Genomic DNA, 24,152 nt, shown 5'->3' on the forward strand with positions numbered 1-24,152 from the left:
TTAGGCAGCTCTCATGGCTGTGGGTGGGAGGTGGTGGGGAGCAGTCCAGCGTGTCTGCTCTGGCGACACCGTGAGGCTGGTGGCCAGGGGCCTGCAGTCACCCTGTGACACGGGCCATGTCTCCACGCCCCTCCGAAGCCAACGCGGGGAGACTCCTCCCAAGCCCTGTAGCAGTTTTATCATTAAGCCATTAGAAAAGTCTCTGTCACTATTAACATGAAGGGTTGGCATTATTGTTCAAAGCATTTTTAAAGTTTATCTATTATTGGGGGAGACAGGGAGAGAGAATGATTGGGGGGCAGAGAGAGAGAATGAGTGCAGGGGGCAGAGAGAGAGAGAGAGAGAGAGAGAGAGAGAGAATCCCACAGAGCCTGACACGGGGCTTGAACTCGTGAGATCGTGACCTGAGCCAAAATCAAGATTTGGGCACTCAACTGACTGAGCCGCCCAGGTGCCCCCAAATTGTCTTAAAACGTTGGTTCTTACCCACACTTTGGAGGCTCATTTGTATTGATTATTCGCATGATGTATTTCCACCCAGAGTATTGATTAGGGGAGCCTGGCTTTTCGGCTGTCACCGTGGCGTGGCGTCATAACATGCAGGTGGCGATTTGAATTATCTGAGACTCCAGAGAGTGCAGTATAATTTCACAGCTGGAAAGGACCTAAGAAATAATTTAACCCGACTCTCTTTATTGTACAGATGAAGACATTACAGCCGAGGTGTCGGGGCCCAAGGTTGACGCTGTTGGCAACAGGCTCTCTCAACCTCTAGCCCTGGGTGTCTTGGTACATTGTCCTCAGGATAAGCTGTTCCGTGGTGTTGGGGTGTCTTTGGCGTAGAGTCTACACCACCGTGAACCCACGTAGCGGCACTGGTGCCAGGGCTGCTGGCCCTCGCTGCCGCCTGAGAGCAGGTGGGTCCCGCCTTGCTGGGGCTTTCCTCATTTTTCCTCAGAAAATTTTTCTCATTTGTTCTCAGTTGAATTCTTTTAAGCTTAGTTGATTCTTTTAACCTTGGACTTTTGGCTGAGAAGAAAACTCTTTTCGTCAGTATTATTGTTATAAAAACCGAGCTTGTTCAAGTTTTGCTTTTGATCTTTATTTATTAGGTCTTTAGCAGTTGAGTTACATCAATTTAATTTAAAAAAAATTTTTTTTAATGTTTGTTTATTTTTGAGACAGAGACAGAGCATGAATAGGGGAGGGGCAGAGAGAGAGGGAGACACAGAATCCGAAACAGGCTCCAGGCTCTGAGCTGTCAACACAGAGCCCAACCTGGGACTTGAACCCACGAACCGTGAGATCATGACCTGAGCCGAAGTCGGAGACTCAACCGACTGAGCCACCCAAGTGCCCCACATCAACTTAATTTTTAAGCAGCTAATGGATAACTATGAGCAAATTTAGTTAAGGAAGAAAACTCAGGTTCAGTCTGCATTTTTTTTAAATTTTTTAACGTTTATTCATTATTGAGAGACAGAGAGACACAGAGCGTGAGCAGGGGAGGGACAGAGAGAGGGGGAGACGCAGAATCCAAAGCAGGCTCCAGGCTCCAAGCTGTCAGCACAGAGCCCGACGCGGGGCCCAAACCCACAAACTGCGAGACCATGACCTGAGCCGAAGTCAGCTGCCCCACCAGCTGAGGCACCCAGGCGCCCCCACTCTACGTTGTTCTTAAAAGCAGAACTAAAGACTTTCTGTGGATGTTGAGGGACTAGCCTGTCCTCCTGGACAGCAGCCGCACGATGTTGGTTACACTGTTGTGATTCCTTTTGATGCTGGGGATTTTTACTGTTTTTGGAACTCCCCTCAAAGGTTTGGGCTTTTCTGTAACACCCTCACACTTGTGCCCTACTGAGTAATTTTGTAGGGCAAAATAATTGAAAATGGGTGGGAAATGAATTTAAGAAAGGTTAATGAGGTTTCTTGTCATTTCGAGCTCAAACAACAGTTTTGACATGGAACCGAATGTGGACGTTCACTAAAAACTGGAAGCAGAAGAGCTTGGAGGAGAAGGAAACCAGCCCGTTTGTGAAGGAAGAGTATGTTTCGGTCTCTGGTGCGAGGGGGGCCTCGTCCGAGCAGTAACCCCGGCAGGGGTGGCTTCACTGAGGTTATAGTGGACACACATACCCTTGTTTCTATCATCTGTATACTCTGTAGCAAAAATGCAAGATGCTTTTCCTTTTTTTTAGATAAGATCTATAAAATTTCGAAAGTGAAAAATTAGATAAAAACAGGGAGGGGGACAGACCGCAAGAGACTCTTAAATACAGCGAACAAACTGAGGGTTGATGGGGGTGGGGGTGGGCATTGAGCAGGGTGCTTGTTGGGACGAGCTCTGGGTGTTATACGTAGGAGATGAGTCACTGGCTTCTACTCCTGAAGCCGTATTACACTATATGGTAACTAACTTAGAGGTAAATGAAGTGGAAAAATTTTTTTTTAAAGTGACAAGTGTTTATATGTCTTTCTTATCTAAATGACAGTAATGAAATATGTATTTGTTGAATCAGTCTTAACGTAAGTCTCAAAAATGTGCTTCTAAAGCTATGCCCCCAACCTCCAGACTGATCTTTTGGACAGCCTCTCTGTGATATCATCCAAATTATCACTGACTTCACTCAGCTGAAGGTATCATTATATAAAGATACGTTAAATGTAGTTTTAGGGGTTTCTAATTGTACCTAAAGTACATCACTATACATAAATATTGAACAACAGTGAGTGTGGAAATGCGTTCTAAGGTACGTAGGATATATCAACCTGGTTTATTCAGTATTTCACCATTTTTCTGGTCATACCCTATATATTATAAAGTACATACTAATAATTTTTACTCCCATATTCATAAGATTCTCACAGGTTTTCTGAATCATTAAAGGAAGATCGAAGTCATTCTGTTTTCCCCTCAGCGTCATTTGTGTAAACCCCCTGCACTGGCTCCCAACCTGGGCTGCCATCCACTCACCTGCTCCTGCCACCAGACCATTCGTCCTCAGATAGAGTTTATGTCTACCACGTCCCCTGTCCTAGCATAGAGGTTGCACCTACCATGTCCCGTGTCCTGGGATAGAGGTTGCACCTACCACGTCCCGTGTCCTGGGTTAGAGGTTGCACCTACCACGTCCCGTGTCCCGGGATAGAGTTTGCACCCTACTGTGTCCCATGTCCCGGGATAGAGGTTGCACCTACCAAGTCCCGTGTCCTGGGATAGAGGTTGGACCTACCGTGTCCCGTGTCCTGGGATAGAGGTTGCACCTACCATGTCCCGTGTCCTGGGATAGAGGTTGCACCTACCACGTCCCATGTCCTGGGATAGAGTTTGTATCTACCACATCCCATGTCCTGGGATAGAGCTTATATCTATCATGTCCTGTGTCCTGGGATAGAGTTTGTATCTATCACGTCCCGTGTCCTCGGATAGAGTTTGTATCTACCACATGCCCTGTCCTAGGATAGAGGTTGCAACTACCACGTCCTGTGTCCTGGGATAGAGTTTGCACCCTACTGCATCCTGTGTCCTGGGATAGAGTTTGCACCCTACTGCATCCCGTGTCCTGGGATAGAGGTTGCACCCTACTGCATCCCGTGTCCTGGGATAGAGGTTGCACCCTACCACATCCCGTATCCTGGGATAGAGGTTGCACCCTACCTCATCCCGTGTCCTGGGATAGAGTTTGCACCCTACCGCGTCCCATGTCCTGGGATAGAGGTTGCACCTACCACGTCCCATGTCCTGGGATAGAGTTTGCACCCTACCACATCCCATGTCCTGGGATAGAGTTTGCACCCTACCACGTCCCGTGTCCTGGGATAGAGGTTGCACCTACCAAGTCCCGTGTCCTGGGATAGAGGTTGCACCTACCATGTCCCGTGTCCCGGGATAGAGTTTGCACCCTACTGCGTCCCATGTCCCAGGATAGAGGTTGCACCTACCAAGTCCTGTGTCCTGGGATAGAGGTTGCACCTACCATGTCCCGTGTCCTGGGATAGAGTTTGCACCCTACCGCGTCCCGTGTCCTGGGATAGAGGTTGCACCTACCAAGTCCCGTGTCCTGGGATAGAGGTTGCACCTACCAAGTCCCGTGTCCTGGGATAGAGTTTGCACCCTACCGTGTCCCGTGTCCTGGGATAGAGGTTGCACCTACCAAGTCCCGTGTCCTGGGATAGAGGTTGCACCCTACTCATCCCGTGTCCTGGGATAGAGGTTGCACCTACCACGTCCCGTGTCCTGGGATAGAGTTTGCACTCTACCGCGGCCTGTGTCCTGGGATAGAATTTGCATCTACCATGTCCCATGTCCTAGGATACAGTTTGCACCTACCACATCCCATGTCCTGGGATAGAGGTTGCACCTACTACATCCTGTGTCCTGGGATAGAGGTTGCATTTTACCACATCCTGCTTCCCCATGCTGCAGCCCCTGTTCTGGGGACCTTGCTTAGTCTGCTCGGGAAGGTGTCTTGTATGATGTGTGTTTCCTCTCCCTCTGCCTCTGTCTGTCTGAACCCTGCCTGCCCCCCAGACCTTGCTCGAGCTCTGCTTCTCATGTCAAGTTCAGCACCTGTCTTAGGATTACTATCTCCTCACATCCGCTCCCTGTCTCCTGACCACTTAATGTTTGCACTACGCCTTGAAGTTCTGATTATTTTCTTGTATTATTCTCTAATTATTTTTGTCTGGCAGGGAGGGGGGTCACGGTTTCCTGGCACACTGCCCAGAGCAGTGGCCCTGGCTCTGACTCCACAGGTCCTGCTCTGAGGCCTCCTGAACCTGATCCCTGGTCAGGAGCCCAGAGCTAGCAACTCCAAAAATGATGGTGAAATTGCTTGTAGTCACTTAAACTGTGCAGTAAATATTTGAATCAAGCAGAATTAACTATAGATTTTGGACGAAATGGATTTTGTTCTTTAAAAATGGTGATCTGAGTGGCACCTGGGAGGCTCGGTCGGTTAAGCATCCCACTTCGGCTCAGGTCACAATCTCGTGGTTTGGGTTTGAGCCCCACGTCGGGCTCTGTGCTGACGGCTTGGAGCCTGGAGCCTGCTTCGGATTCTGGGTCTCCCTCTCTGTCTCTCTCTGCCCCTCCCCCACTTGTGCTCTGTCCCTCTCTGTCTCTCAGAAATAAATAACTGCAAAGAAATTTTTTTTTCAATAAATAAAATAAAAATGGTGATCTGTGGATAGTGTTACTTCTTTTTATCTAGTTGATAGGATTCTGTATCAGTGAGAGAAATTTTTAATTTCTTGACTTGAGTCACACGCACCTACATGAGTACATATGCAATTTCCCTTTATAAAAATTCTTTCACTTTTTAATTATACAGCTAATTCATGAATACGTTCTCACGAATTCAAAAATACAAAGTAAAACGCGAATCCTTGATTCTTTCCCCTGCAGTAAACAGGGCTATCGATTTGCCATGTTCCCCTCCACATTTTTAAAACACATTTACACATTTTGCATTTAGTTTTTCCTATAAGTACAGTGTGAATTGTTGTGAAAGTCCTCACTTGGTTTGCCTGGGTGTTCTTCCTGTATCAGTGTGTGCGCATGTGTGTGCACTCCCTGCACGGGGTTGCATCCATGGGGCGCCAGCGTCTACCCAACCTTCTGTTAGCAGGTGCGCACGTCAGCTGCCGTCAGCTCGCTGCAGTCCACCCCTCCGTAAGCATCCTGGCCTGCGCTCTCTTGCCCTGAAATGAGGCCTTCCCACTCCGCCTCCTTTCTGTTTACAAGCAGGATCTCGTGGCACCAACACCCACCCCTCCCAATCGTGGCCAGAAAACGCAGGATCGAGTCGGGAAATGTGCCTTTGAGACCTCTCCATTGACTTGCTCTGTGGTCCTGGACCTTCCTCTCTGTCTCGTGAAAACAAAGATTAAATGAGATAAACGTTCAGGGTTCCTAACAGTCTCTCATTCTACCTAGGCCTACGTGCGTGATGCCATTTATTTTTATTATGTTCAGCTGGTAGTGCCATTTGCCTCTTCTGAAGGGACCCGGAAAGGTTTGCAGCGCTTGCAAATTATAGGGCCCTTGTCTCCTGACAGCCTTCCTAAATGAGGTTTGACAGCATCTGCAGATGAACGGGGAGTGAGTGGTGGGGGTGCCGTTCTTGTTTTGGGCAAGTGCTCCCCGGTTTGCAGAAACCTGCCACCCTGCCAGCTCATCCGTGGCTCTTTCTCGTTTCTCACAAATGCTGGGAAATGGAAGGTCTCGTCCAGGGTCACCAGCCGACGATCTCCGGTCCCAGATTTCCCTCACGTCTCTACCACCAGGTTTCCTACTTTGCTGTAGACAATTTCCTCATCCTCAGTATTTATTTAAAATATGCCCCGGAAAACAGTGTGGAGGTTCCTCAAAAAACTAAACATAGAACTACCCTACGACCCAGCAACAGCACTGCTAGGAATTGACCCAAGGGATACAGGAGTGCTGATGCGTAGGGGCACTTGTACCCCAATGTTTATAGCAGCACTTTGAACAACAGCCAAACTATAGAAAGAGCCTAAATGTCCATCACCTGACGAATGGATAAAGAATATGTGGTTTATGTATACAATGGAATACCACTTGGCAACGAGGAAGAATGAAATCCAGCCATTTGCAGCAACGTGGATAGAACTGGAGGGTATTATGCTGAGTGAAATAAGGCAGAGAAGGACAGATAATCATATGATTTCACTCATGTGGAACTTGAGTAACAGTAGACCATGGGGGAGGGGAAGGGGAAAAAATAGTTACAAACAGAGAGGGAGGGAGGCAGACCACAAGAGACTCTTAAATACTGAGAACAAACTGAGGGTGGATGGGGGTGGCAGAGGGGAAAGTGGGTGATGGGCATTGAGGAGGGCACCTGTTGGGGTGAACACTGGGTGTTGTATGAAAGCAATGAACCATGGGAATCTACCCCAAAACCAAGAGCACACTGTATGTTAGCCAATATGAGAATAAATTATATTTTTTTTAAAAAAAGGGAAAAATATGCTACATATCCTCTTTAACATTTACAAAGTGCTTGCTGTTTGTTAGATGCTCTGTAATGTCAGTCCTCCTCTGCCGGCCCTTTCGCCGCCCGCCTGGTGTATTTTGTACTTGGGTGTAGTCCCAGGGTGCGTGGGACGGACGTGCACTTGGTCACGTCCACTGAGCCTTCAGGAGATCCATCACCCAGGCAGCTGTGGGTGTTACCCCGTGGCACAGACCTTACACATCCGCTCTGGTGCATGGAAGTTCGGCGCTGAACTGAAAAGTTGTTATTTGCACGCTGCCCTTTTACAAAAAGGCACAATCCAGTGGGACTATTGAGACAAAACGTGCTACTTTAAAGGGCACTTTCTTACTGACATTTGATTATTGTCATGAAGCAGAAAGTATATTTCCTTCAGGGGTTTTAATTGTTCAGAAATGTGCAAAGCTATATAAATGTTAACCAGATTTCTGGTGGTCATTTTTGATGTATACAAATATGGAATCATTAGGTTGCGCTCCTGAAATTAACATAATATTATGTCAGTTTTACCTCAGTTAAAAAAAAAAAAAAGAGTGGAACAGAATGGAAAGCCCAGAAATAAACCCAGGCTTGTAGGGTCTATTTCCAACAGAGGAGGCGAGAGTATACAACGGGGAAGAGTCTCTTCGACAAATCGTGTTGGGAAAACTGGTCAGCGACATGAGAATGAAACCACTGTCTCACACAGTATGCAAAAATAGACTCAAAATGAATTAAAGACCTAAAAGTGAGACCTGAAACCATAAACATCCAGAAAGAACACATTAGCAGTATACTCTCTGACATCTGCCTTAGCAACACTTTTTTAGATACGTCCCCTCGAGGCAAGGGATACAAAAGCAAAAATAAACTATTAGGATTACACCAAAATAACAAGGCTTTTTTTTTTTTTGCTGCCCCTCCCCATAAAAAAGCATTTGCACAGTGAAGGAAACTGTCAACAGAATGACAAGGCTCCCAGAAGATATTCACAAATGTGGCCTCTGATAAAGGGTTAGTGTCCAAAATACATGAAGAACATCCAGAGGGCCAACAGACACATGAAAAGATGCTCAATGTCGCTCATCATCAGGGAAACAGATCAAAACCGCCATGAGATACCACCTCACACCTGTCAGGATGGCCAGAAACAACACAAGAAACCACAGGTGTTGGCAAGGATGCAGGGAGAAAGGAACCCTCGTGCATGGTTGGTGGGAATGCAGACTGGTGCAGCCACTGTGGAAAACAGTGTGGAGGTTCCTCAAAAAGTTAAAAATAGAACTACCCTAGGGGCGCCTGGGTGGCGCAGTCGGTTAAGCGTCCGACTTCAGCCAGGTCACGATCTCGCGGTCCGTGAGTTCGAGCCCCGCGTCGGGCTCTGGGCTGATGGCTCGGAGCCTGGAGCCTGTTTCTGATTCTGTGTCTCCCTCTCTCTCTGCCCCTCCCCCGTTCATGCTCTGTCTCTCTCTGTCCCAAAAATAAATAAAAAACGTTGAAAAAAAATTAAAAAAACAAACAAAAAACTACCCTAGTAGTAATCACTACTGGGTATTTACCCAAAGCAAATGAAAACACTAATTTGAAGGTATGTGTGGACCCCTGTGTTTATGGCAGCGTCATCTACAGTAGCCAGGGTCTGGAAGCAGCCCGAGTGACCGCTGACAGACGAGTGGATGAAGAAGTGGTAATGGGGCCTCTGGCTGGCTCAGTCAGTAGAGCACGTGCCTTTTTTTTTTTTTTTTAAGATTTTTTTAATTTTTAAGTAGTCTCTACACTGAACGTGGGGCTTGAAGTCACAACCCCGAGATCAAGAGTCACATGTTCTTCCAACCGAGCCTCGCCAGGTGCCCCAAACGTGCGACTCTTGATTTCGGGGTCGTGTATTCAGGCCCCACATTGGGCGTGGAGATTATTTAAATAAAGAAGATACTGCAGTTAAAAAAATAATAATTTAAAGAAAGATGTGGTATGTAGAAACGTGCACGTGCACACTAGAATATCACTCGGCCATCATAAGGGTGAGAGCCTGCCATTTATAACAACGTGGATGGACCAGAGGGTATTATGCTCAGTGAAATAAATCAGAGAAAGACAAATACCGTATGGTTTTGTGGACTCTAAAACACAACAAACAAAGGCAGAAACAGGGCAGAAACCGATCCATCGACCCGGAGAACACACGTGGTTGCTGGAGGGGAGGGGTGCAGGGAGAGGGGGTCCGGGGAGGACAGTCACAGCACGGGGAGCACGGCCAGCGGTGCCGTCACAGTGACGAGTGGTGACGACGGCGGCTCCACTCGTGTGACCACAGCATCACGTGCACACTGCAGGTTCTACCGTTCACGGTTCCTGATCGTTTCCCCCTCCCTACGGCCTCCCACTCTCTCCTCGGACATTACTAAGAGAGCTAAACAGTGAGGGAAACAAGGAAACACCATGTGTAGCCTCTCCACATTTTCTTCTGTTTCTTGTTAACTTTTCTCTCATACTTTTTTTTCTGTTACCTTTTTTAAAAACTTCCCTTGCCTCTCCGCCTCAACCCCATAATGGTGCTCACCATGCTCTGCACCCCTTGGCCTCCCTTGTGGGAACGCTGTGCCCTTGACCGAGGGCTGTGCACACAGCACGTTCGCTGGCCACGGGATCCTGGAGCCCAGGCTCTCGCGGCTGCGCCTGTTCTCAGGGGTCAGGTGCGGGGACGGCTTACGGCTCGTTACCGGTACCCAACCCGAGTTGTAAGTGCTTCTTAAGCAGATGGGAGCCTCGTCCCGTAGCAATGTCACTGTCCCCCACTTGTGTGCAGAAACACTTTCTCCTGCGGGAGAGGGAGGGACCCCAGCTAGCCCTCTGGGAATTGTGCCCAGCCCCCAGTGCATCCTTGTGACCGTGTCACCGAGCAAATGCCACCTGCCTTGGGGTTTTATCCAGTTGAAAAAGGCTGAAAACCTAACCAAAGAACAGGCAGAGGTACTATGTTTGGTTTGGGGCGTGCATTTGACCACGTGGTATTAACAGGTGAATGAACTCTGGAAAAAGACTTTCACTCTGTAAAAGAGACTAGATTTGTTTTTAGAAGTTGTTATTTATCAACCCAAGGCCGAGTTTAGGTGAAAAATCGTCCTGCAGGCTCTATTGGAGATTAAAAGCAGCAAATCAGAAAGTTGTCGCCAGGGGGGTAAGATCGCCCCCGGTGAATGAAGTGTCACGGGCGCTTCCGCGACCACAGTGCAGCTCCGACGGGTCCCGGCTCCACCTGTAGGTGTATTTCGGGCGTTTCTGACATCTGACTGTCGTGTCCCCTAAGATAAAAGGTTCAGAGGGATTTTATGGCTTCCCAGGAGGTTACTTGGTAGTAACCCCAAGTTTTCTTTTTCAACAGATGTGACAATCTCCACTTATTTTCCAAAATTTAACATAAAATGAAGTCTTTATGCAAGCAGAAAGACAGTGATGAGTCTGGTTGTTTCAGCCCCTAAGGAATAAACTAGTCATAGACCCATGAATTTATCTGTTTAAAAAAAAGTTAGTGGGGTGAGTAGGAGGAAAGAGAATATTTATGTTTGTTACAACCCAAAACATACCTAAGAAAATACCATGTCTTCCCAGCTGCTCCAGGTTGTGGCTCCGAGGTCACTTCAGACCTAAAGACACGAAGTCTAGTTGGTTCTCATGGAAATTCAGGAGGTGGTTTTGACAGTGTAGGACCTAAAAACGGGGTGAAAGGTTAAGGTTTTGAGTACAAGTTATGTGATTTGCTCCTTTGTTTGGCACCTTGCTCTCCTGCTCTGTCTCTAGGTTTTCTCTCCAAGCTCATGAGTCATGAGTAGCTTCATCGCTGGTGTTCAGGCAGCACGTTCTTTAAAGATGGTCTGTGGAGGCACGAGAAATCCTGACTTGTACACTTTAAATGGATCATATGTATGGTTTGGGGATTATATCTCAATAAAACTTATATTGAAATATATATATAATGGGGGCGTCTCGGTGGCCCAGTTGGTTAGGCATCTGACTTGGGCTCAGGTCATGATCTCACTGTCCGTGGGTTTGAGCCCCGCGTCGAGCTCTGTGCTGACAGCTCAGGGCCTGGAGCCTGTTTCGGATTCTGTGTCTCCCTCTCTCTCTGCCCCTCCCCCGCTCACACTCTGTCTCTCTCTGTCTCAAAAATAAATAAATGTTAAAAAAAATTTTTTTTAAGAAAAAAAATATATAATTATATTGAATATATAGTCTTTTGGGTTTGGGGTAGATTTACCCCCAAAATTAAATGTTCTTCATTCCTCCTTAGGTAGTAACCATTTTACTTTTTTTAAAGCAGGCTTCATGCCCAGCATGGGGCCCAATGCAACCCCGACATGGAGACCTGAGCTGAGCTCAGGAGTCAGACGCCTAACTGATTGAGCCCCCCGGGTGCCCCGAGTAGTAACCAGCTCAGTGGCATGGCTCCAGGCCCCCGGCCGTGTGTGCAGGGGGTCCGAGGCCACGCTCCACAGCATCCACGCGCCTTTGTGCCTCGCCGCTGACGAGTGCGCCGACCAAACCCGAGCTGTGCCTGTCTTTGTCCTTGTGTCCTCTAATTCAATTTTTAAAGAACCCATTTACATATAGGTTCCAAAAAGAAAGGCTTGTTTTTGTGAAATGCAAATGGGAAAAGATCAGATAAAGGTAAATTATTACAAAATTTACCTTTTGTAATTTCGGGCATGTAATACCTGGGCATGAGAGAAACAATTGTAGAAGATTTGGGGGGAAATCATCAGAATTTAGGTGTGTGCGTACAAGCCAGAGCCCCCAGACCGGAGGACCCCAGAGGGTGGGAGACAGAGTTTGTGTTTCCTCAAAGCACAGGAAGCTCGCACAGGATTTTGGTCTAGGAGAGGGTGCCCAGCCAGGAAATTCAGTCATTTATCCAACAGACAGGTACGTACCTTAAGTTAGCATATTGGGTATCGAATGTCCTGATGTCATGACCCCTTTATGCTTTCAGAAATCATCAAGGGTCCCAAAGAGCTTTTATTTATTCAGGTTATATCCAATACGACCACACTGGAATTAAAACTTTTAAAATGTTAATCGATGGGGCACCTGGGGGCTCAGTTGGTTAAGGATCCCACTCTTGATTTTGGCTCAGATCATGAGCTCACAGTTTGTGGGTTCGAGCCCCACGTCGGGCTCTGCGCTGACAGCTTGGAGCCTGCTTGGGGTTCTCTCTCTCTCTCTCTCTCTCTCTCTCTCTCTCTTCCTCCCTCCCTCCCTCCCTCCCTCTCTCTCTCTCTCCCTCTCTCTCTGCCCCGCCCCCCACTCTCAATAAATAAACATTAAAATAATAAAATATTGTTAACTCATTTAAAAATACCAGTAATAAGCTCTTTACATGTTAACACAACATTTGTTATGAAAAATCATTCTAGTTTCCAAACCAAAGAACAATTTAATGAGGTGAGTAAATCTGTCTGGTGTCTTCTAACTGAAGACACGGACTCTCACGTCTGCCTCTGCAGTCTGTGTGCTGGCTGTGCTGTTTGGTGAGACATGCGAAGTCAAGAGACCTGGCCGTGTGCCCTCCCTCATCCAGTCAGAACAGGGACTCCCCTCGGGCCCGGGGAGGGTCTCAGGAACCCCCATCGTGAGAACCGCTGTGCGCGGGAGTGCGACAGCACTGGTGAATTTTGTTGGCTCACCGAATGTTGGCTGAGCGCTTACCATGGAAAAAGTTAGTGTGGGAGGAATAGAATGCGCGGGGGTTGAGACCACGTCCAGTTTGGGGCTCTCCAGACGCCTGGTCCACGCGCGTCGGGGCAGGGAGTGGGTGGCAGAGGCTAAGAGGGAGGAGCCGACAGGTGCTAAGCGGATGCAAGGAAACTGACGGACGGAGGAGCCGCTCCCGTCCTGGGGGAGTAGAGGGCTGCTGGTACGGGAAGGTGCCGGGGCCTGGAAGCGCCGGGCGGCAGTGTGGGCGCAGGCTCGGACCCCTGGGCACAGGCGCCATGACCCTGACCCCTGCGGGGTGCGGACCATCCCGGCCCCGGCCCCGGCAGCCACTGGGTCACCCTCCCCTCGCCCCACCTCCGCCACCCCCACAGCAGCCCGAACGGTCGAGATGCCGCGAGCACACCTTTGTTACGATGCCACGTTTCTGATGGGTTTTCCTTTGCTTTTTTTCAGACCGTGCAGACCTTTCAAGTTACCAAAAAGGTAAAGTAATCTGATCATCTTATTAAGTAGTAAAGTGATTGCATGCCCTTCCCTGCAGTGTTTTCTTCACACTGCTTCGGCCTCCCTCATTCATATTTTTCTGAAGGAAAAGTAAATTTCCCCTGAGCTGGCTGCCAGAGCGATCCTCCCTCTCCAGAACTGGTGTTGATCTCAAGGTTTAGATTCCGTTTGTGGTGAATCGTTTATATTGGCCGAGGTGCCTCTCATTCCTTCGTGGTCTTCCTTGTCTTGGAGAAAGACTGTTCTGCCCTGACCTGGGGTTGTGGCGCTGGAGTTCAGGCGGGTTGTCTGTATTTGCTGCTAAAAATGCCACCGTATTCAAATGGAGGTGGTATTTGAGGTGGAAACTTTGAAGGTTTGTCTTTTCAGTAGAAAAGCAAAATTTTAGGTGGATCGTTGTTTCTGCAAAAAAGCCAAAGCCTTGTCTCCTCAGTGGCGTGCTTGCCGTGGTGGTCCCACGTGGCAGACTGGTGCTTCGTGGGAAACCAAGTGATCTCTGCAGTGCACCCGAGAGAGGAACCGAGGCCCTGATAACCGAAGCCTGGTCAGGGGGCCTGATCCTCTCTTCCAAGTGCAATTACTACATAAATTTTAATTAGGAAACTCCCTTTCCATTTAAAAATTATTTATTTTTTGAAATTGCGGTAAAATATACACGGCATAAAATCTACCATTTTAACCACGTTTAAGTGCACGGCTTCGTTGCGTTAAAGTCCACGTTATTGCGCCACCGTGGCCACCGCCACGTCCAGAGCTTCTTCCGTCCTGCGAGGCAGAAACAGTGGCTCCCCGTCCGCCCTCCCCCAGTGCTCTAGTCTCCAGCTCTGTGAACCGGGCCAGCCGACCCCTCCTGTGAGTGGAATCACGCAGAGTTCGTCCTGCCGAGACCGGCTGACCTCACTCAAGGTGCTGCCCTCCAGGTTTGTCCGATGCTAACAGGTGTCAGAATTTCCCTCCTTTCTAAGGCCGAGTGATATTCCGTTGTATGCGTATACACTTTTTGTTTATTCCCTTTTGCAGACAGAATTGTGGCAGAAGATAAAGAAGTTATACAAGTAAATATGACATGTCTGGAGAATGAATTTCCAGTTTTCCACAAATAAGAAAGCCCTTTCTAAGGATTTTTGCATTTTGAAAAGATTCATACATATTTTTCCTGTTACTAGATTGGTATTTTGAAAAGTCCTAATTTCTTCTTTTCAGCATATACGCATACAAATACAACTTTTTCAGAAAAGCCTTTCCTGATTCCCTTCCCCACTGTAGCTGGAAGTCATCTCTGCTGAATTCACAAAACGTTCATCTGTATCCCTCTAAAAACACGTATTTCTCTACCTGGTTTTGTATTTGTCAAGTTGTCTGATGTTCGGCATCAGGTTCCAAGTTCCTTAAGGGTGAGATTCGTGTCTGCCGTGTGTATTCCCAGATGCCCGTGCCCTTGATCTGTGATGCTACCTGTGCACTGTATTTATTTCTTCCCAACAAAGAAAGAGTTTTCTGTGTCCTCTTTGCTTTGGGGAAGTTTCTCAAGCTTCTGTCTTTCTTCCCACTAAACTGATAGCTGATGCCGTGGGAAAAATTATGATTAATAACATTTTGATCCTAACCCCAAGGACAAGAGGGATACGGAGCAGTTACTAAGGGAACTGGAAGGGGAGAAACCAAGGAGAAAGCGATTTTCTGGAAGAAAGGGTAACTGCTCAGTTCAGGGAGGCCAAGGACCCGGACTAGTTCGCAGTTTCGGCAGGTTCAGAAGAGTCACGGGAACAAAGCCAGGCTGAGGGACTCAGGGTTGGGTGTTCCGTCGCGGGGAGGCCTGTGTCCAGGGCGCTCATGTTCTCTGCTCAGGGTAAGGGGAGAAAGGAGAGACTGTTCCCAGAGAGCCGGGGTGGGGGGGAGGGCGGCAGGCAGAGGAAGGCATCTTTGTGAGCTGAGAGAGGAAAGTGCCCTGTGGAGGCCCTGTTGTGGGAGGACGGGCCCCACGGTGTCGCCAGCATCCGAGGCCCTGTTGGGGGAGGACAGGCCCCGTGGTGTTGCCGAGCAGCGGAGGCCCCATTATGGGAGGACGGGCCCCACGGTGTCACCAGCATAAGTTACCCTGTGAGGCTTTTGCTCATTTGTTTGGACCGATGGGAAATACCTGCTCTTCCCCGGAGAAGCCCACTAACACAGTGGCTGACGTCTGGGGGTGTGGTGAGGGTCGCTTGTGAAGACTGCAGGGAGGCCTGTCTGTCCAGGGCACAGTTCAGCCACAGACACATGTGGGTGGCCCTGCCCTGCGGCGTCCCCCTGCCCTGCGGCGTCCCCCTCCCGTCCTGTAGCAGGGGCGCGTGCCCTCTGACTCTCAGCCCTCCTGGGAAGGTGCCGTGAGCTCTTGCGCACGGCACCCGGGCATCGCCACGGCCTCACGCGGGGGCGCCCAGGCATCGCCGCGGCCTCACGCGGGGCCTGCTGGGCAGGGGACAGACGCAGGTGTCATATGCAGAGCCCCAGAATCCGGGCAGATGTGAGACGCTATCCCGTGCCACGCAGGAGGACGCGCTGTAGTGGCACCAGGGGTCCTTTGACGGGTCTTCTCCTGAGCACGCGGTTCACCCTTCAGAAACGTAACGTGCGGGTGCTTTGTTCTTGTAATGTAGTTAGAACATAGACCTTGAACCCAGACTCACCAGGACTGCAGTTAGTGGAAAATGTAGCAGTGACACTTCTGGGCCATATTTAATTTCCTTTCCTGCTGAAATTGTCCTGCTTTGTTAGGCTTTTATCTTAACATCACAACCACCGTCTGGGCTTCCTACTGTACGTGAAGCTTCTGTTTCCCGTGTGGTGTCCACAGCCCCTCGGACTCCAGCACAGACCCTGACACCAACGTGGGATAGAGGAGAAACGCTCGTCGGGGTGTAATTTCCCCAGAAGAGTCGGGTCTTCTCCCCACGGAGCTCGCGGCACATGAGCAGTGGTCCCTGGGCAGGGTGGGCACGTGAAGCGTGTGCCGTGTCGGCGGGGAGCGCTCCGGGACGCCGGGAGGGCACAGGTGGGAGTCACGGGTGCCGTGTGGCGTCCACGCGCAGTCAGCGCGATACCTGGTGTGGGACGGTGCTGCGGGATCCGAACCAGACGTCGCCACCGGGAAGGGTCCAGACCACATGTTCTCACGGGAAGAGTCCAGACGTGGTCACGGGCAAGGGTCCGAGCCAGATGTTCTCATAGGGAGGGGTCTGAACCAGATGTTGTCACGGGGAAGGGAAACCGTTGCTGAGGAGGGTTTTAAGACTGCGGTGCCTGTGTGTGCAGGTTTTTCAAGAACACAAAACAAAAAGTCAGCCTACGGGTAAATTAGCCCACAGTGTGGACGCCAAGCACTTGGGGCGCCCACCACCCGCGTCGACAGCCTGTTTGTAGGCGGCAGCGAACAACTGCTGGTGATTTGAGAGAAGAATGAGCCACTTAAAGTCAAGTCTGGGCTCTTCCCACTTCCCAGGGCTGGTACTTCGAAGGTCTAAATGTAAAGGACCCTTTTTAAGTCTGAATCCATGAACAGAAAGTCTCAAATGTGCTGTTGACAAAGGACCCAGTTCCGGAGATCTCAGTTTGCATCTGGTGGAGCTGGAGATAAATGTGCAGGTCCTCAGCACCCGGTGTGTTCTCGAAACGGCGTTCGTGCTCGGACAGCCGCAATCCGCGTCTGTGACTCGGTGGCTTCGTCACATCCAGAATTACGTTCACAAGCCCGTTCCGTGGTACCTCGCATTAATTTTACTTTAGTGAGTTTTTAAATCCAGAATTTGGAGGCTCGAGAACAGCGTTCAGAATCAGAGGCCTGTGGACCTGTGTGGTTTTGCATCATGAAATTAACTGTTCGTGTGACTTGGGAATTTAATTTAAAATGTGAATTTGGGGGAGCCACATTCTACTCTGCCAATTAGACTTATTCCCTTGTGCTCAGGACGAGAGGTGACACCATGGTGGTTAGGAGGCCCGACTCAAACCAGACTCCGGGGCTCCCATTTGTGACCTTTTTGTGAACTATAAGTGACACGTGACATTATATTAGCATCAGCTGCACAACGTTAACGACCCAGTATTTGTAGATACTGTGAGGTGACGACAGTAGTCGGTCTGGCTGGTATCCGCCACCACACGGACTTACAGGACTTTCTTTTCTTGTGATGAGGTCTCTTAAGATCTGCTCTGACAGCGGCTCCCAGTTGCGCACACAGCGTCACTGACCGTGGTCACTGTGCTGCGACACCCCCCCGGGGCTGACGTACTTTGTAGCTGGGCTGGTGTCGTGACTCTGGACCGTTGTGTAAGTTGCTTGTGCCTCACTGCGTCTCGCAAAGCTGAAGACTTAAGTGAGGTGCTACAGGTAGAGCCTGAGAACAGCCAGTGCTCCTCGTAAGGAGGTGGTGACCTTGAGGACCGCAGGGCTGAGAATCGCCCGGGGCGGTGCTCCCTTGAAGCGTAATTATGTTGTATTTTGATTTCCTTGTTAAAATGTAATTTGAAGTCAGTCCCCCCAGAAGGCCAGACCCATGGGGTCGAGTGATGGGAATGTGAACATGAGCCAACGGCGTCTTCCTTCAGAGTGACGTTTGCAGCCACCAGCTTCGTGAAACCACTGGCCTGGTTTTGAGGAAATAACCCACAAATACCTGAGTAAGGAGCCAGAAATAGCCATCGGCACGGCCAAGGGAGCTAACATTGTTGAGGATTTGAGGGTAATTGTCCATAAGTGAAATGCTTCTTTTTTTCTCTCTTGCCAACCTCAAGTTCAACCTCAAGTTGGCAAGATACGTCTTGAATTTTAGAAAATGCCATTCAGTCAACTTCTGTTGAGCACAGAGTTCACATGAGACCTGCAGATGTCAGGTCGGGGAGGTCCAGGGTCCTACGGAAGGGAGGGGCGCCTGGAGGACACGGCTCTGGCGGCAGTTTGGTGACAGGAGGGGAGACGGAGGCCAGGCTGCCACGGCTACACGGTGAAGAGAGGGCACTGATGCTACACTAACTGAGTGAAGAAAATGCACATCTCGCCCTCGTGGGGCTCAGTCTGACACACTCATTATAGTTTTCGCTGGAAGGACAGCAGCAGGTGTGTGGGGAGGTCTGGGGTTGGTTATTATTTTTTTAACATTTATTTATTTTTGAGAGACAGACACAGAGCATGAGCAGGGGAGGGGCAGAGAGAGAGGGAGACATGGAATCCGAACTAGGCTCCAGGCTCCAGGCTCCGAGCTGTCGGCACAGAGCCTGACGCGGGGCTCGAACCCACAGACCATGAGATCGTGACCTGAGCTGAAGTTGGACGCTCAACCGACTGAGCCCCCCAGGCACCCCTGGCTTGGTTATTCTTGAGACATGGGTACGTGAGCCTGTTTGTGGGCTGAGCTCTTTTCTAAGAGCTGACAGAGCACAGGATGGAGAGAAACGGGTCTGGAGGAGATGGGGGCTGGGTCCTCTGCCCCCCCACACCTCCTTCCACGCAGGCGTGTGGACCATAGCTGGTCTCCCGAGGAGCAGATGGACGTCTGAAGTGCCGGGTGTCTTCTCCCACTGCATCTGTTCCTGACACACTCCCGGACCAGGTCTGAACCAGGAGGATTTCACAGACGCTGTCTTCGGCAGGGAGCCCTCTTGCCGCTCCTAAGCGGCCTCCTGTGTCCTCTCTGCTCCACAGTTATGCGTCCCTGATCGCCGACTGGCCCGTCGTGGTCCTGGGCATGTGTACCGCGTTCATCGTCGTCTGTGCCCTGGTCGGGGTGTTAGTGCCCGAGCTGCCCGACTTCTCCGACCCACTGCTGGTAAGGAAAACGGCCACTCAAACTTCTTTCGCCCAAAATGACCTCAGAAAATTCAGTATTTTAATGCATGTTACATTATGTAATTACGACCCGTTTTAAAACCTTCTCGAACTGTCGGTAGGGGTGCAGCTCTCCTTCTGAAGAGTAAACTTGTGCCATCGTGGTTTCAGGCTCTTAAAAGGTCAAGGAACCCACTCACCATTACAAATCTGGAAATTTTGCTTCTTGGCTCCCACATTTAAGCCAAAAATCAATAAAATGGAGAATCTGCATTCTATAAAAGTGTTTTTGTGAAGTCGTTAGGACTGAATGTCTCTTCTTTCCACCCAGAAGGAGTTAGAGGAACTTCAGTATTACTAAGAGAGAGCAGGGTCTGTTTTTAAGTAAACGTTCCTGTAAAACACTAACGTGCATGACATAATCTGATGCGACCGTAAGTTTTCATAACATCAAAGTGTTTGCTGGATGCTTAGGTATGAACTGGAAAGAGAACCTTCAGATACGAGTTTTCCTTGTTGCCGAGACGGCTAACGCAGCAGAGAACCAACCCCACTGCCTCGTCGTGGCGAGCAGTGGCTGCCGTCACGTCGGGCCCCCCTTTCGGTGCCATCGGCCACGGGGCAGCGGTGGAGAGGGCCTGGGGAGGGCCTGCACGTCTGTGGACGTGGCTCTCCCGCTCCTAGAACTACACCGAGCCTACGTGACGTACACTAATGAGAGTCTGTGATATTTTGTCTCAGGGCTTTGAACCAAGAGGGACTACGATAGGCCAGAGACTGGTCACGTGGAATAACATGGTGAAAAACACGGGATACAAAGCGACATTAGCAAACTACCCTTTTAAGTATGCAGATGAACAAGCCAAGAGGTAATTATTTGTTAACTTTTACACAGAACATTGCTTAACGAATTCCACTTTTAAGCAGTATCTGAGCAAAATGATTAGATGCAAACGTGTGGCTCAAAATCTTTGCCACTGGATTTGTTGGCATTCTCACTGTCTTTTAAGATGTTGTTGCATTCGAGTGGAAAGTGAGGGTTTGGGTTTTTTTCTTTTACACGAGTGAGGAAGTGAATGTTGCTTGCTTACATTAATGCTAAATTTCAAGTGCTACACAGGCTGTGACTCAGGATACACCGTTACCAGTACACTTACTGGCCTCGAAATAGTCCTTTATTTGTAAATTCTTTTTTTTTTTTAACATTTATTCATTTTTGAGACAGGGAGAGACAGAGCATGAGTGGGGGAGGGGCAGAGAGAGAGGGAGACACAATCTGAAGCAGCTCCAGGCTCTGAGCTGTCAGCACAGATCCCGACACGGGGCTCGAACCCACAAAGCATAAGATCACGACCTGAGCCGAAGTCGGCCGCCTAACCAACTGAGCCCCCCCAGGCGCCCCTGCACATTCTTATTACCGCAAGTCCTCCATTGGCCGTCACACGGCGTTGTGCCAGCGTGGTCGACCGCCTTCCCCGCACGGTCACCAGCACGTCCCTGCCTCTCACATTGTCCTTCCCTTTCAGCCACCGGGACGACAGGTGGTCCGATGATCACTATGAACGAGAGAAAAGAGAGGTCGACTGGGACTTCCACAGGGACAGCTTTTTCTGCGACGTTCCGAGTGAGTGGCCTCGCAGGTGAACAGCCCCTCGGGCCTCCCGGTGTTCGAGACGAGTGTGGTTAGACCGAGTCGGGGAGGAGGATGTGGGGGAGCTGAAGCCGTTTTCCTGCTCTGGGCCGGCCAACCACTAACCTGAACGTATTCACCTACAGTAAAAATCAATGAGAGATTATTGCGTAATCCCATTCCGTTTTATGGAAGATAAAACATCTAGTAAAATTCTTGACCTGGTTGCCCCAAATTTCAAGTCCTCTTAAATGTCTTATGTTATTGAAAAAATACTTTCAGTCATGAGAAAGCGTCTGTCGACAGCTTCTCTGCGCCTTAGGCACTAGAGATAGAAGGATGCGCGGAATACCGTCCCGCGGGGCCGACCCATAACGTGTGCGCGGCAGGCTGCGGGACGTGTCCGTGTCGTAGCCACTTGGCTGCACAGACCGTGGCCTGGAAGAAACGTGAGGGCTTCCCTGAGGTCAAGAACCCATACGTTCGTGTGGAACCTCCAGGTGTTCGAACGCAGGCAGCAGATTCACTAACAGCTTCTCCCCGCGAGCGAGGGGCCTGCCTGGAGGAGCCCGGTCAGCCCTGGAGAGCCCTTCAGTGAACACGGACCCCAAAGCCCTTCCGAATTCAGCTTTTTTTCCCTGTTGACACTCCCCCTAAAGCGTGTATTTTCCTGTCTCGTTAGAGAACTAGAGGACCTCGCTGATCTTGTCCGGCCTGAGGGTCTGCACTTTGGAAGCTGTCTCACAGCACAGTAACCGAGAGATGGAAAGGAGACCAGGGAGGCTTCTGTCCTGGTCCCAGGGAGGAACTCGTGTGTTGTTTTCTGCGTCTTGTTAGAAAAGCCGAAGTCTGGTCAGTCGACTGTCCTGGCTGGTTCCTCTAGGTCAGGTGGTGCTATGTGTTTCTGACTAATCAGGACAGATATCAGCAGACACACGAGATGTGGCCCCTCTGTGTCAGCAGCCCACACACTACACTTGTGCCCCCGGTACGGCCCCGCCTGGAGGAAAGCCGGCCGGCTCCCTGGAGGAGGTGTTTGTTTCCAGGGGCTCATTTTGCTCTTCAAAACCAATAAACATAAGATAATGGCCATCTGATGAAGAGTTTACTAAAGAAAACTTCATAATCATGAATAAAAGCTCACATAGTAAAGCTTTATTTACAAATTTGCAGATTGGTTTTCTTTTTCAGCACAGTTACACATTTCAGATAACGTAGTGAATCCACTCTGTTCTACTGAATGAAGTTCTAATGACTGAGGAGGCAGGAACAGCCCTTACCGAGTGCTGTTTTTCCTTTAATTCTTGCAACTGGGAGAGACGTGCTTACAGATCAGGAGCCCAGGCTCAGAGAAGCTGCTCATCCGGAGAGCTGGGACCTGGTCACACCAGGTCTGCCGCCAGGGCCGTGCTCCGTCCAGTCTGTCCCGCAGCCGGACCCATCAGAAACACACTCTGTGTTAGTGAGATGTTCCCAGTGTTCATTCTCAACTCTGGTGTAGCAGGGAGACTGCGGACCCAGCTGGAACGCCGCATATGTCGGCGATCCTGGGCAGCCCGTGGTACCCGATTGACTGTTTTTAGCACTCTTAAGTTGATCTCCTGGCATCTGTCGTCCCTGGTTCGAAGCCATGGAGAACACCCACGCTTGATGTTCAGCACAGCCTTCCAGGGATTTGTACGCCATTGTGGCGACGTGTTTCGAAATTAAGAGGGAGGCGTGCAATTAATTTCATGCAGAGAGTTCTTACAGATTGCTCATCCGAATCACAGTCTGATCAGAAATAGGTTTGTTCTATGACTCCTACGATTTTTAAGATGTAGTGAGTAGACAAAGGCTTTGAACCAAAATAATATTATGGCAGTGTTTGCTTTCTTTTTTTACATTTTTCTCCTGGAAAATGGGGAAAGGATCCCCTGCTGTTACTGACTTGTGTTTTCCCGTTCGAGCTATTCCTGAAAGCGGAGTCTGATGGGCAGTTACAACCTTTTTCTTTTCTTTTTTCGTGTCACCAGGCGACCGGTACTCCAGAGTGGTGTTCACAGCAGCTGGAGGGGAGACCCTGTGGAGTTTACCTGCGATTAAATCCATGTGCAGTATAGACAATGCAAGGGTACGTAAAGCAAAACTGAAATTCATTTGCAGCAAATAAGATTAGATTTTTGAAAGTCCTTTCCCTGCTGACGTGGTAACCGCTGGAACGTAAGTGTTCCCAGTGCCTGAGTCCCGGGGACCACCCGCCAGAGGCCGGCGCCCCACACTCCTACCTCCTCGGATGCAGGTGCCTCTGCGCCCCCATGTTCTTCAATAAAGAACTCTTTCTTTCCTACCCCTGTTCTCTGTCCAGTCTTTTGTCTTAATTTCACAGCATGTTTCCTTTCTGTGGTGGTGCTCTGTCTTTCCTAAGCCACTTCTGTTGTTGCCTGCTGAGGCGGCTGTCCGCGGCCTAACCAGGCAGTCAACCAGCGGGTCTTTGGGGCAGATTCAGGGCACAGGCTAGGGAAGGAGAAATCGAGGCGTGTGGGTGTGTAGATGGCGAGCGCTCCAGTCCAGGGTGCCCTGAACTCTAGACCCCTTGAGGACAGAGGATACAACGCAAGAAGCCCTCTGCTCTTGGTCTCTGGAGCCGAAAGAGGTCAGCCCCAGAAAACGTGGGGTCGGCCTCCGGGCTCTGGAAGGGCTGTCAGCTCCGTGTGCTCAGAGGCAGATTCTCCGAGTCGAGACTGCCTTCGGGGCCACTCGTGCACCCGTCCCAGCAGCAGGGAAGGCGCTCACCGGTCTCCTAGCGTAACTCTTAACTTAGCCCGAAGTCCCTGCTTTGCTGGAAACCTGATCACGTGTCTCCTAAGAGCGAGCCTGACGCCCCAGCACCCCGGCCACGGGGCTTCTCAGGGAAGCAGACAGGGCTCTTGGGGGCCACAGGGCCAGCGCCCACCATGCTGACTCACATACCTTCTGTGAACTGAGCGGCTCGCCCAGGTCACCTCTGGGCCCCATGACTCTCCTCCTCATCCTGAAAGACTGCATCTCCTGCTGGTCGGGCCACCAGGGTTTTCTGTGAGGGCCATCTTCTGTCTGCCTGGCTCCAACAGACCAAAGTCACTGGCCACCTACAAACAAACCTACAAAAGTGTCTTAATCAGCGGTCAGTCTTTGTTTGCCTTATTTTCTTCTCTTCTACAGCTCTCAGTTCATTATTCGGAAACTGTGGACGAGTCACAGCCCGTCTCGTATGGAAAGTTAACTCTCAAGGAGTAAATGCGCACAGCCCTGTTTAGCATGTGCGAGACATCGCCCCCCCCCCCACCCCCAGCAGCCCTGCCACCGTGGCGCCCGTGGCTCCTGTTCACACATGGCTGTGTGGTAACCACGCTCACGGGAGAGCAGTGCCGCAACTCCACGGCTTCCGGTCCTTCCTTTCCCACCTTTGCTGTTGACCTTTTAACCTTCCCTCCCCAAAGACTCTGAAGAGACCGAATTCCCGCAGCTGATTCATGGTGTT

At 50.0% G+C, this 24,152-nt stretch overlaps 1 protein-coding gene and 1 long non-coding RNA gene across 6 annotated transcripts in view; one reads left to right on the top strand and one right to left on the bottom strand.

Annotated features, from left to right (window-relative positions):
* DISP1 (dispatched RND transporter family member 1) overlaps positions 1–24,152 on the top strand; it is a 183,865-nt gene that overhangs the window by 151,182 nt on the left and 8,531 nt on the right. For all 5 annotated transcript variants that reach the window (XM_043567755.1, XM_043567756.1, XM_043567759.1 and 2 more), the window contains 5 exons: positions 13,167–13,196; positions 18,898–19,021; positions 19,762–19,889; positions 20,547–20,644; positions 22,666–22,763. In XM_043567755.1, coding sequence (XP_043423690.1) covers positions 13,167–13,196; positions 18,898–19,021; positions 19,762–19,889; positions 20,547–20,644; positions 22,666–22,763 — 478 coding nt within the window. The remainder of the gene's footprint in view (positions 1–13,166; positions 13,197–18,897; positions 19,022–19,761; positions 19,890–20,546; positions 20,645–22,665; positions 22,764–24,152) is intronic.
* LOC122475696 lies at positions 10,048–10,964 on the bottom strand. Its single transcript, XR_006295282.1, has 2 exons — positions 10,776–10,964; positions 10,048–10,645 (listed from the first exon to the last, which is right to left on the bottom strand). It is a non-coding gene; the product is annotated as an uncharacterized LOC122475696 (long non-coding RNA).

The sequence above is a fragment of the Prionailurus bengalensis genome, chromosome E4 (genome assembly GCF_016509475.1).
Source record: "Prionailurus bengalensis isolate Pbe53 chromosome E4, Fcat_Pben_1.1_paternal_pri, whole genome shotgun sequence".
NCBI classification, from domain to species: Eukaryota; Metazoa; Chordata; class Mammalia; order Carnivora; family Felidae; genus Prionailurus; species Prionailurus bengalensis.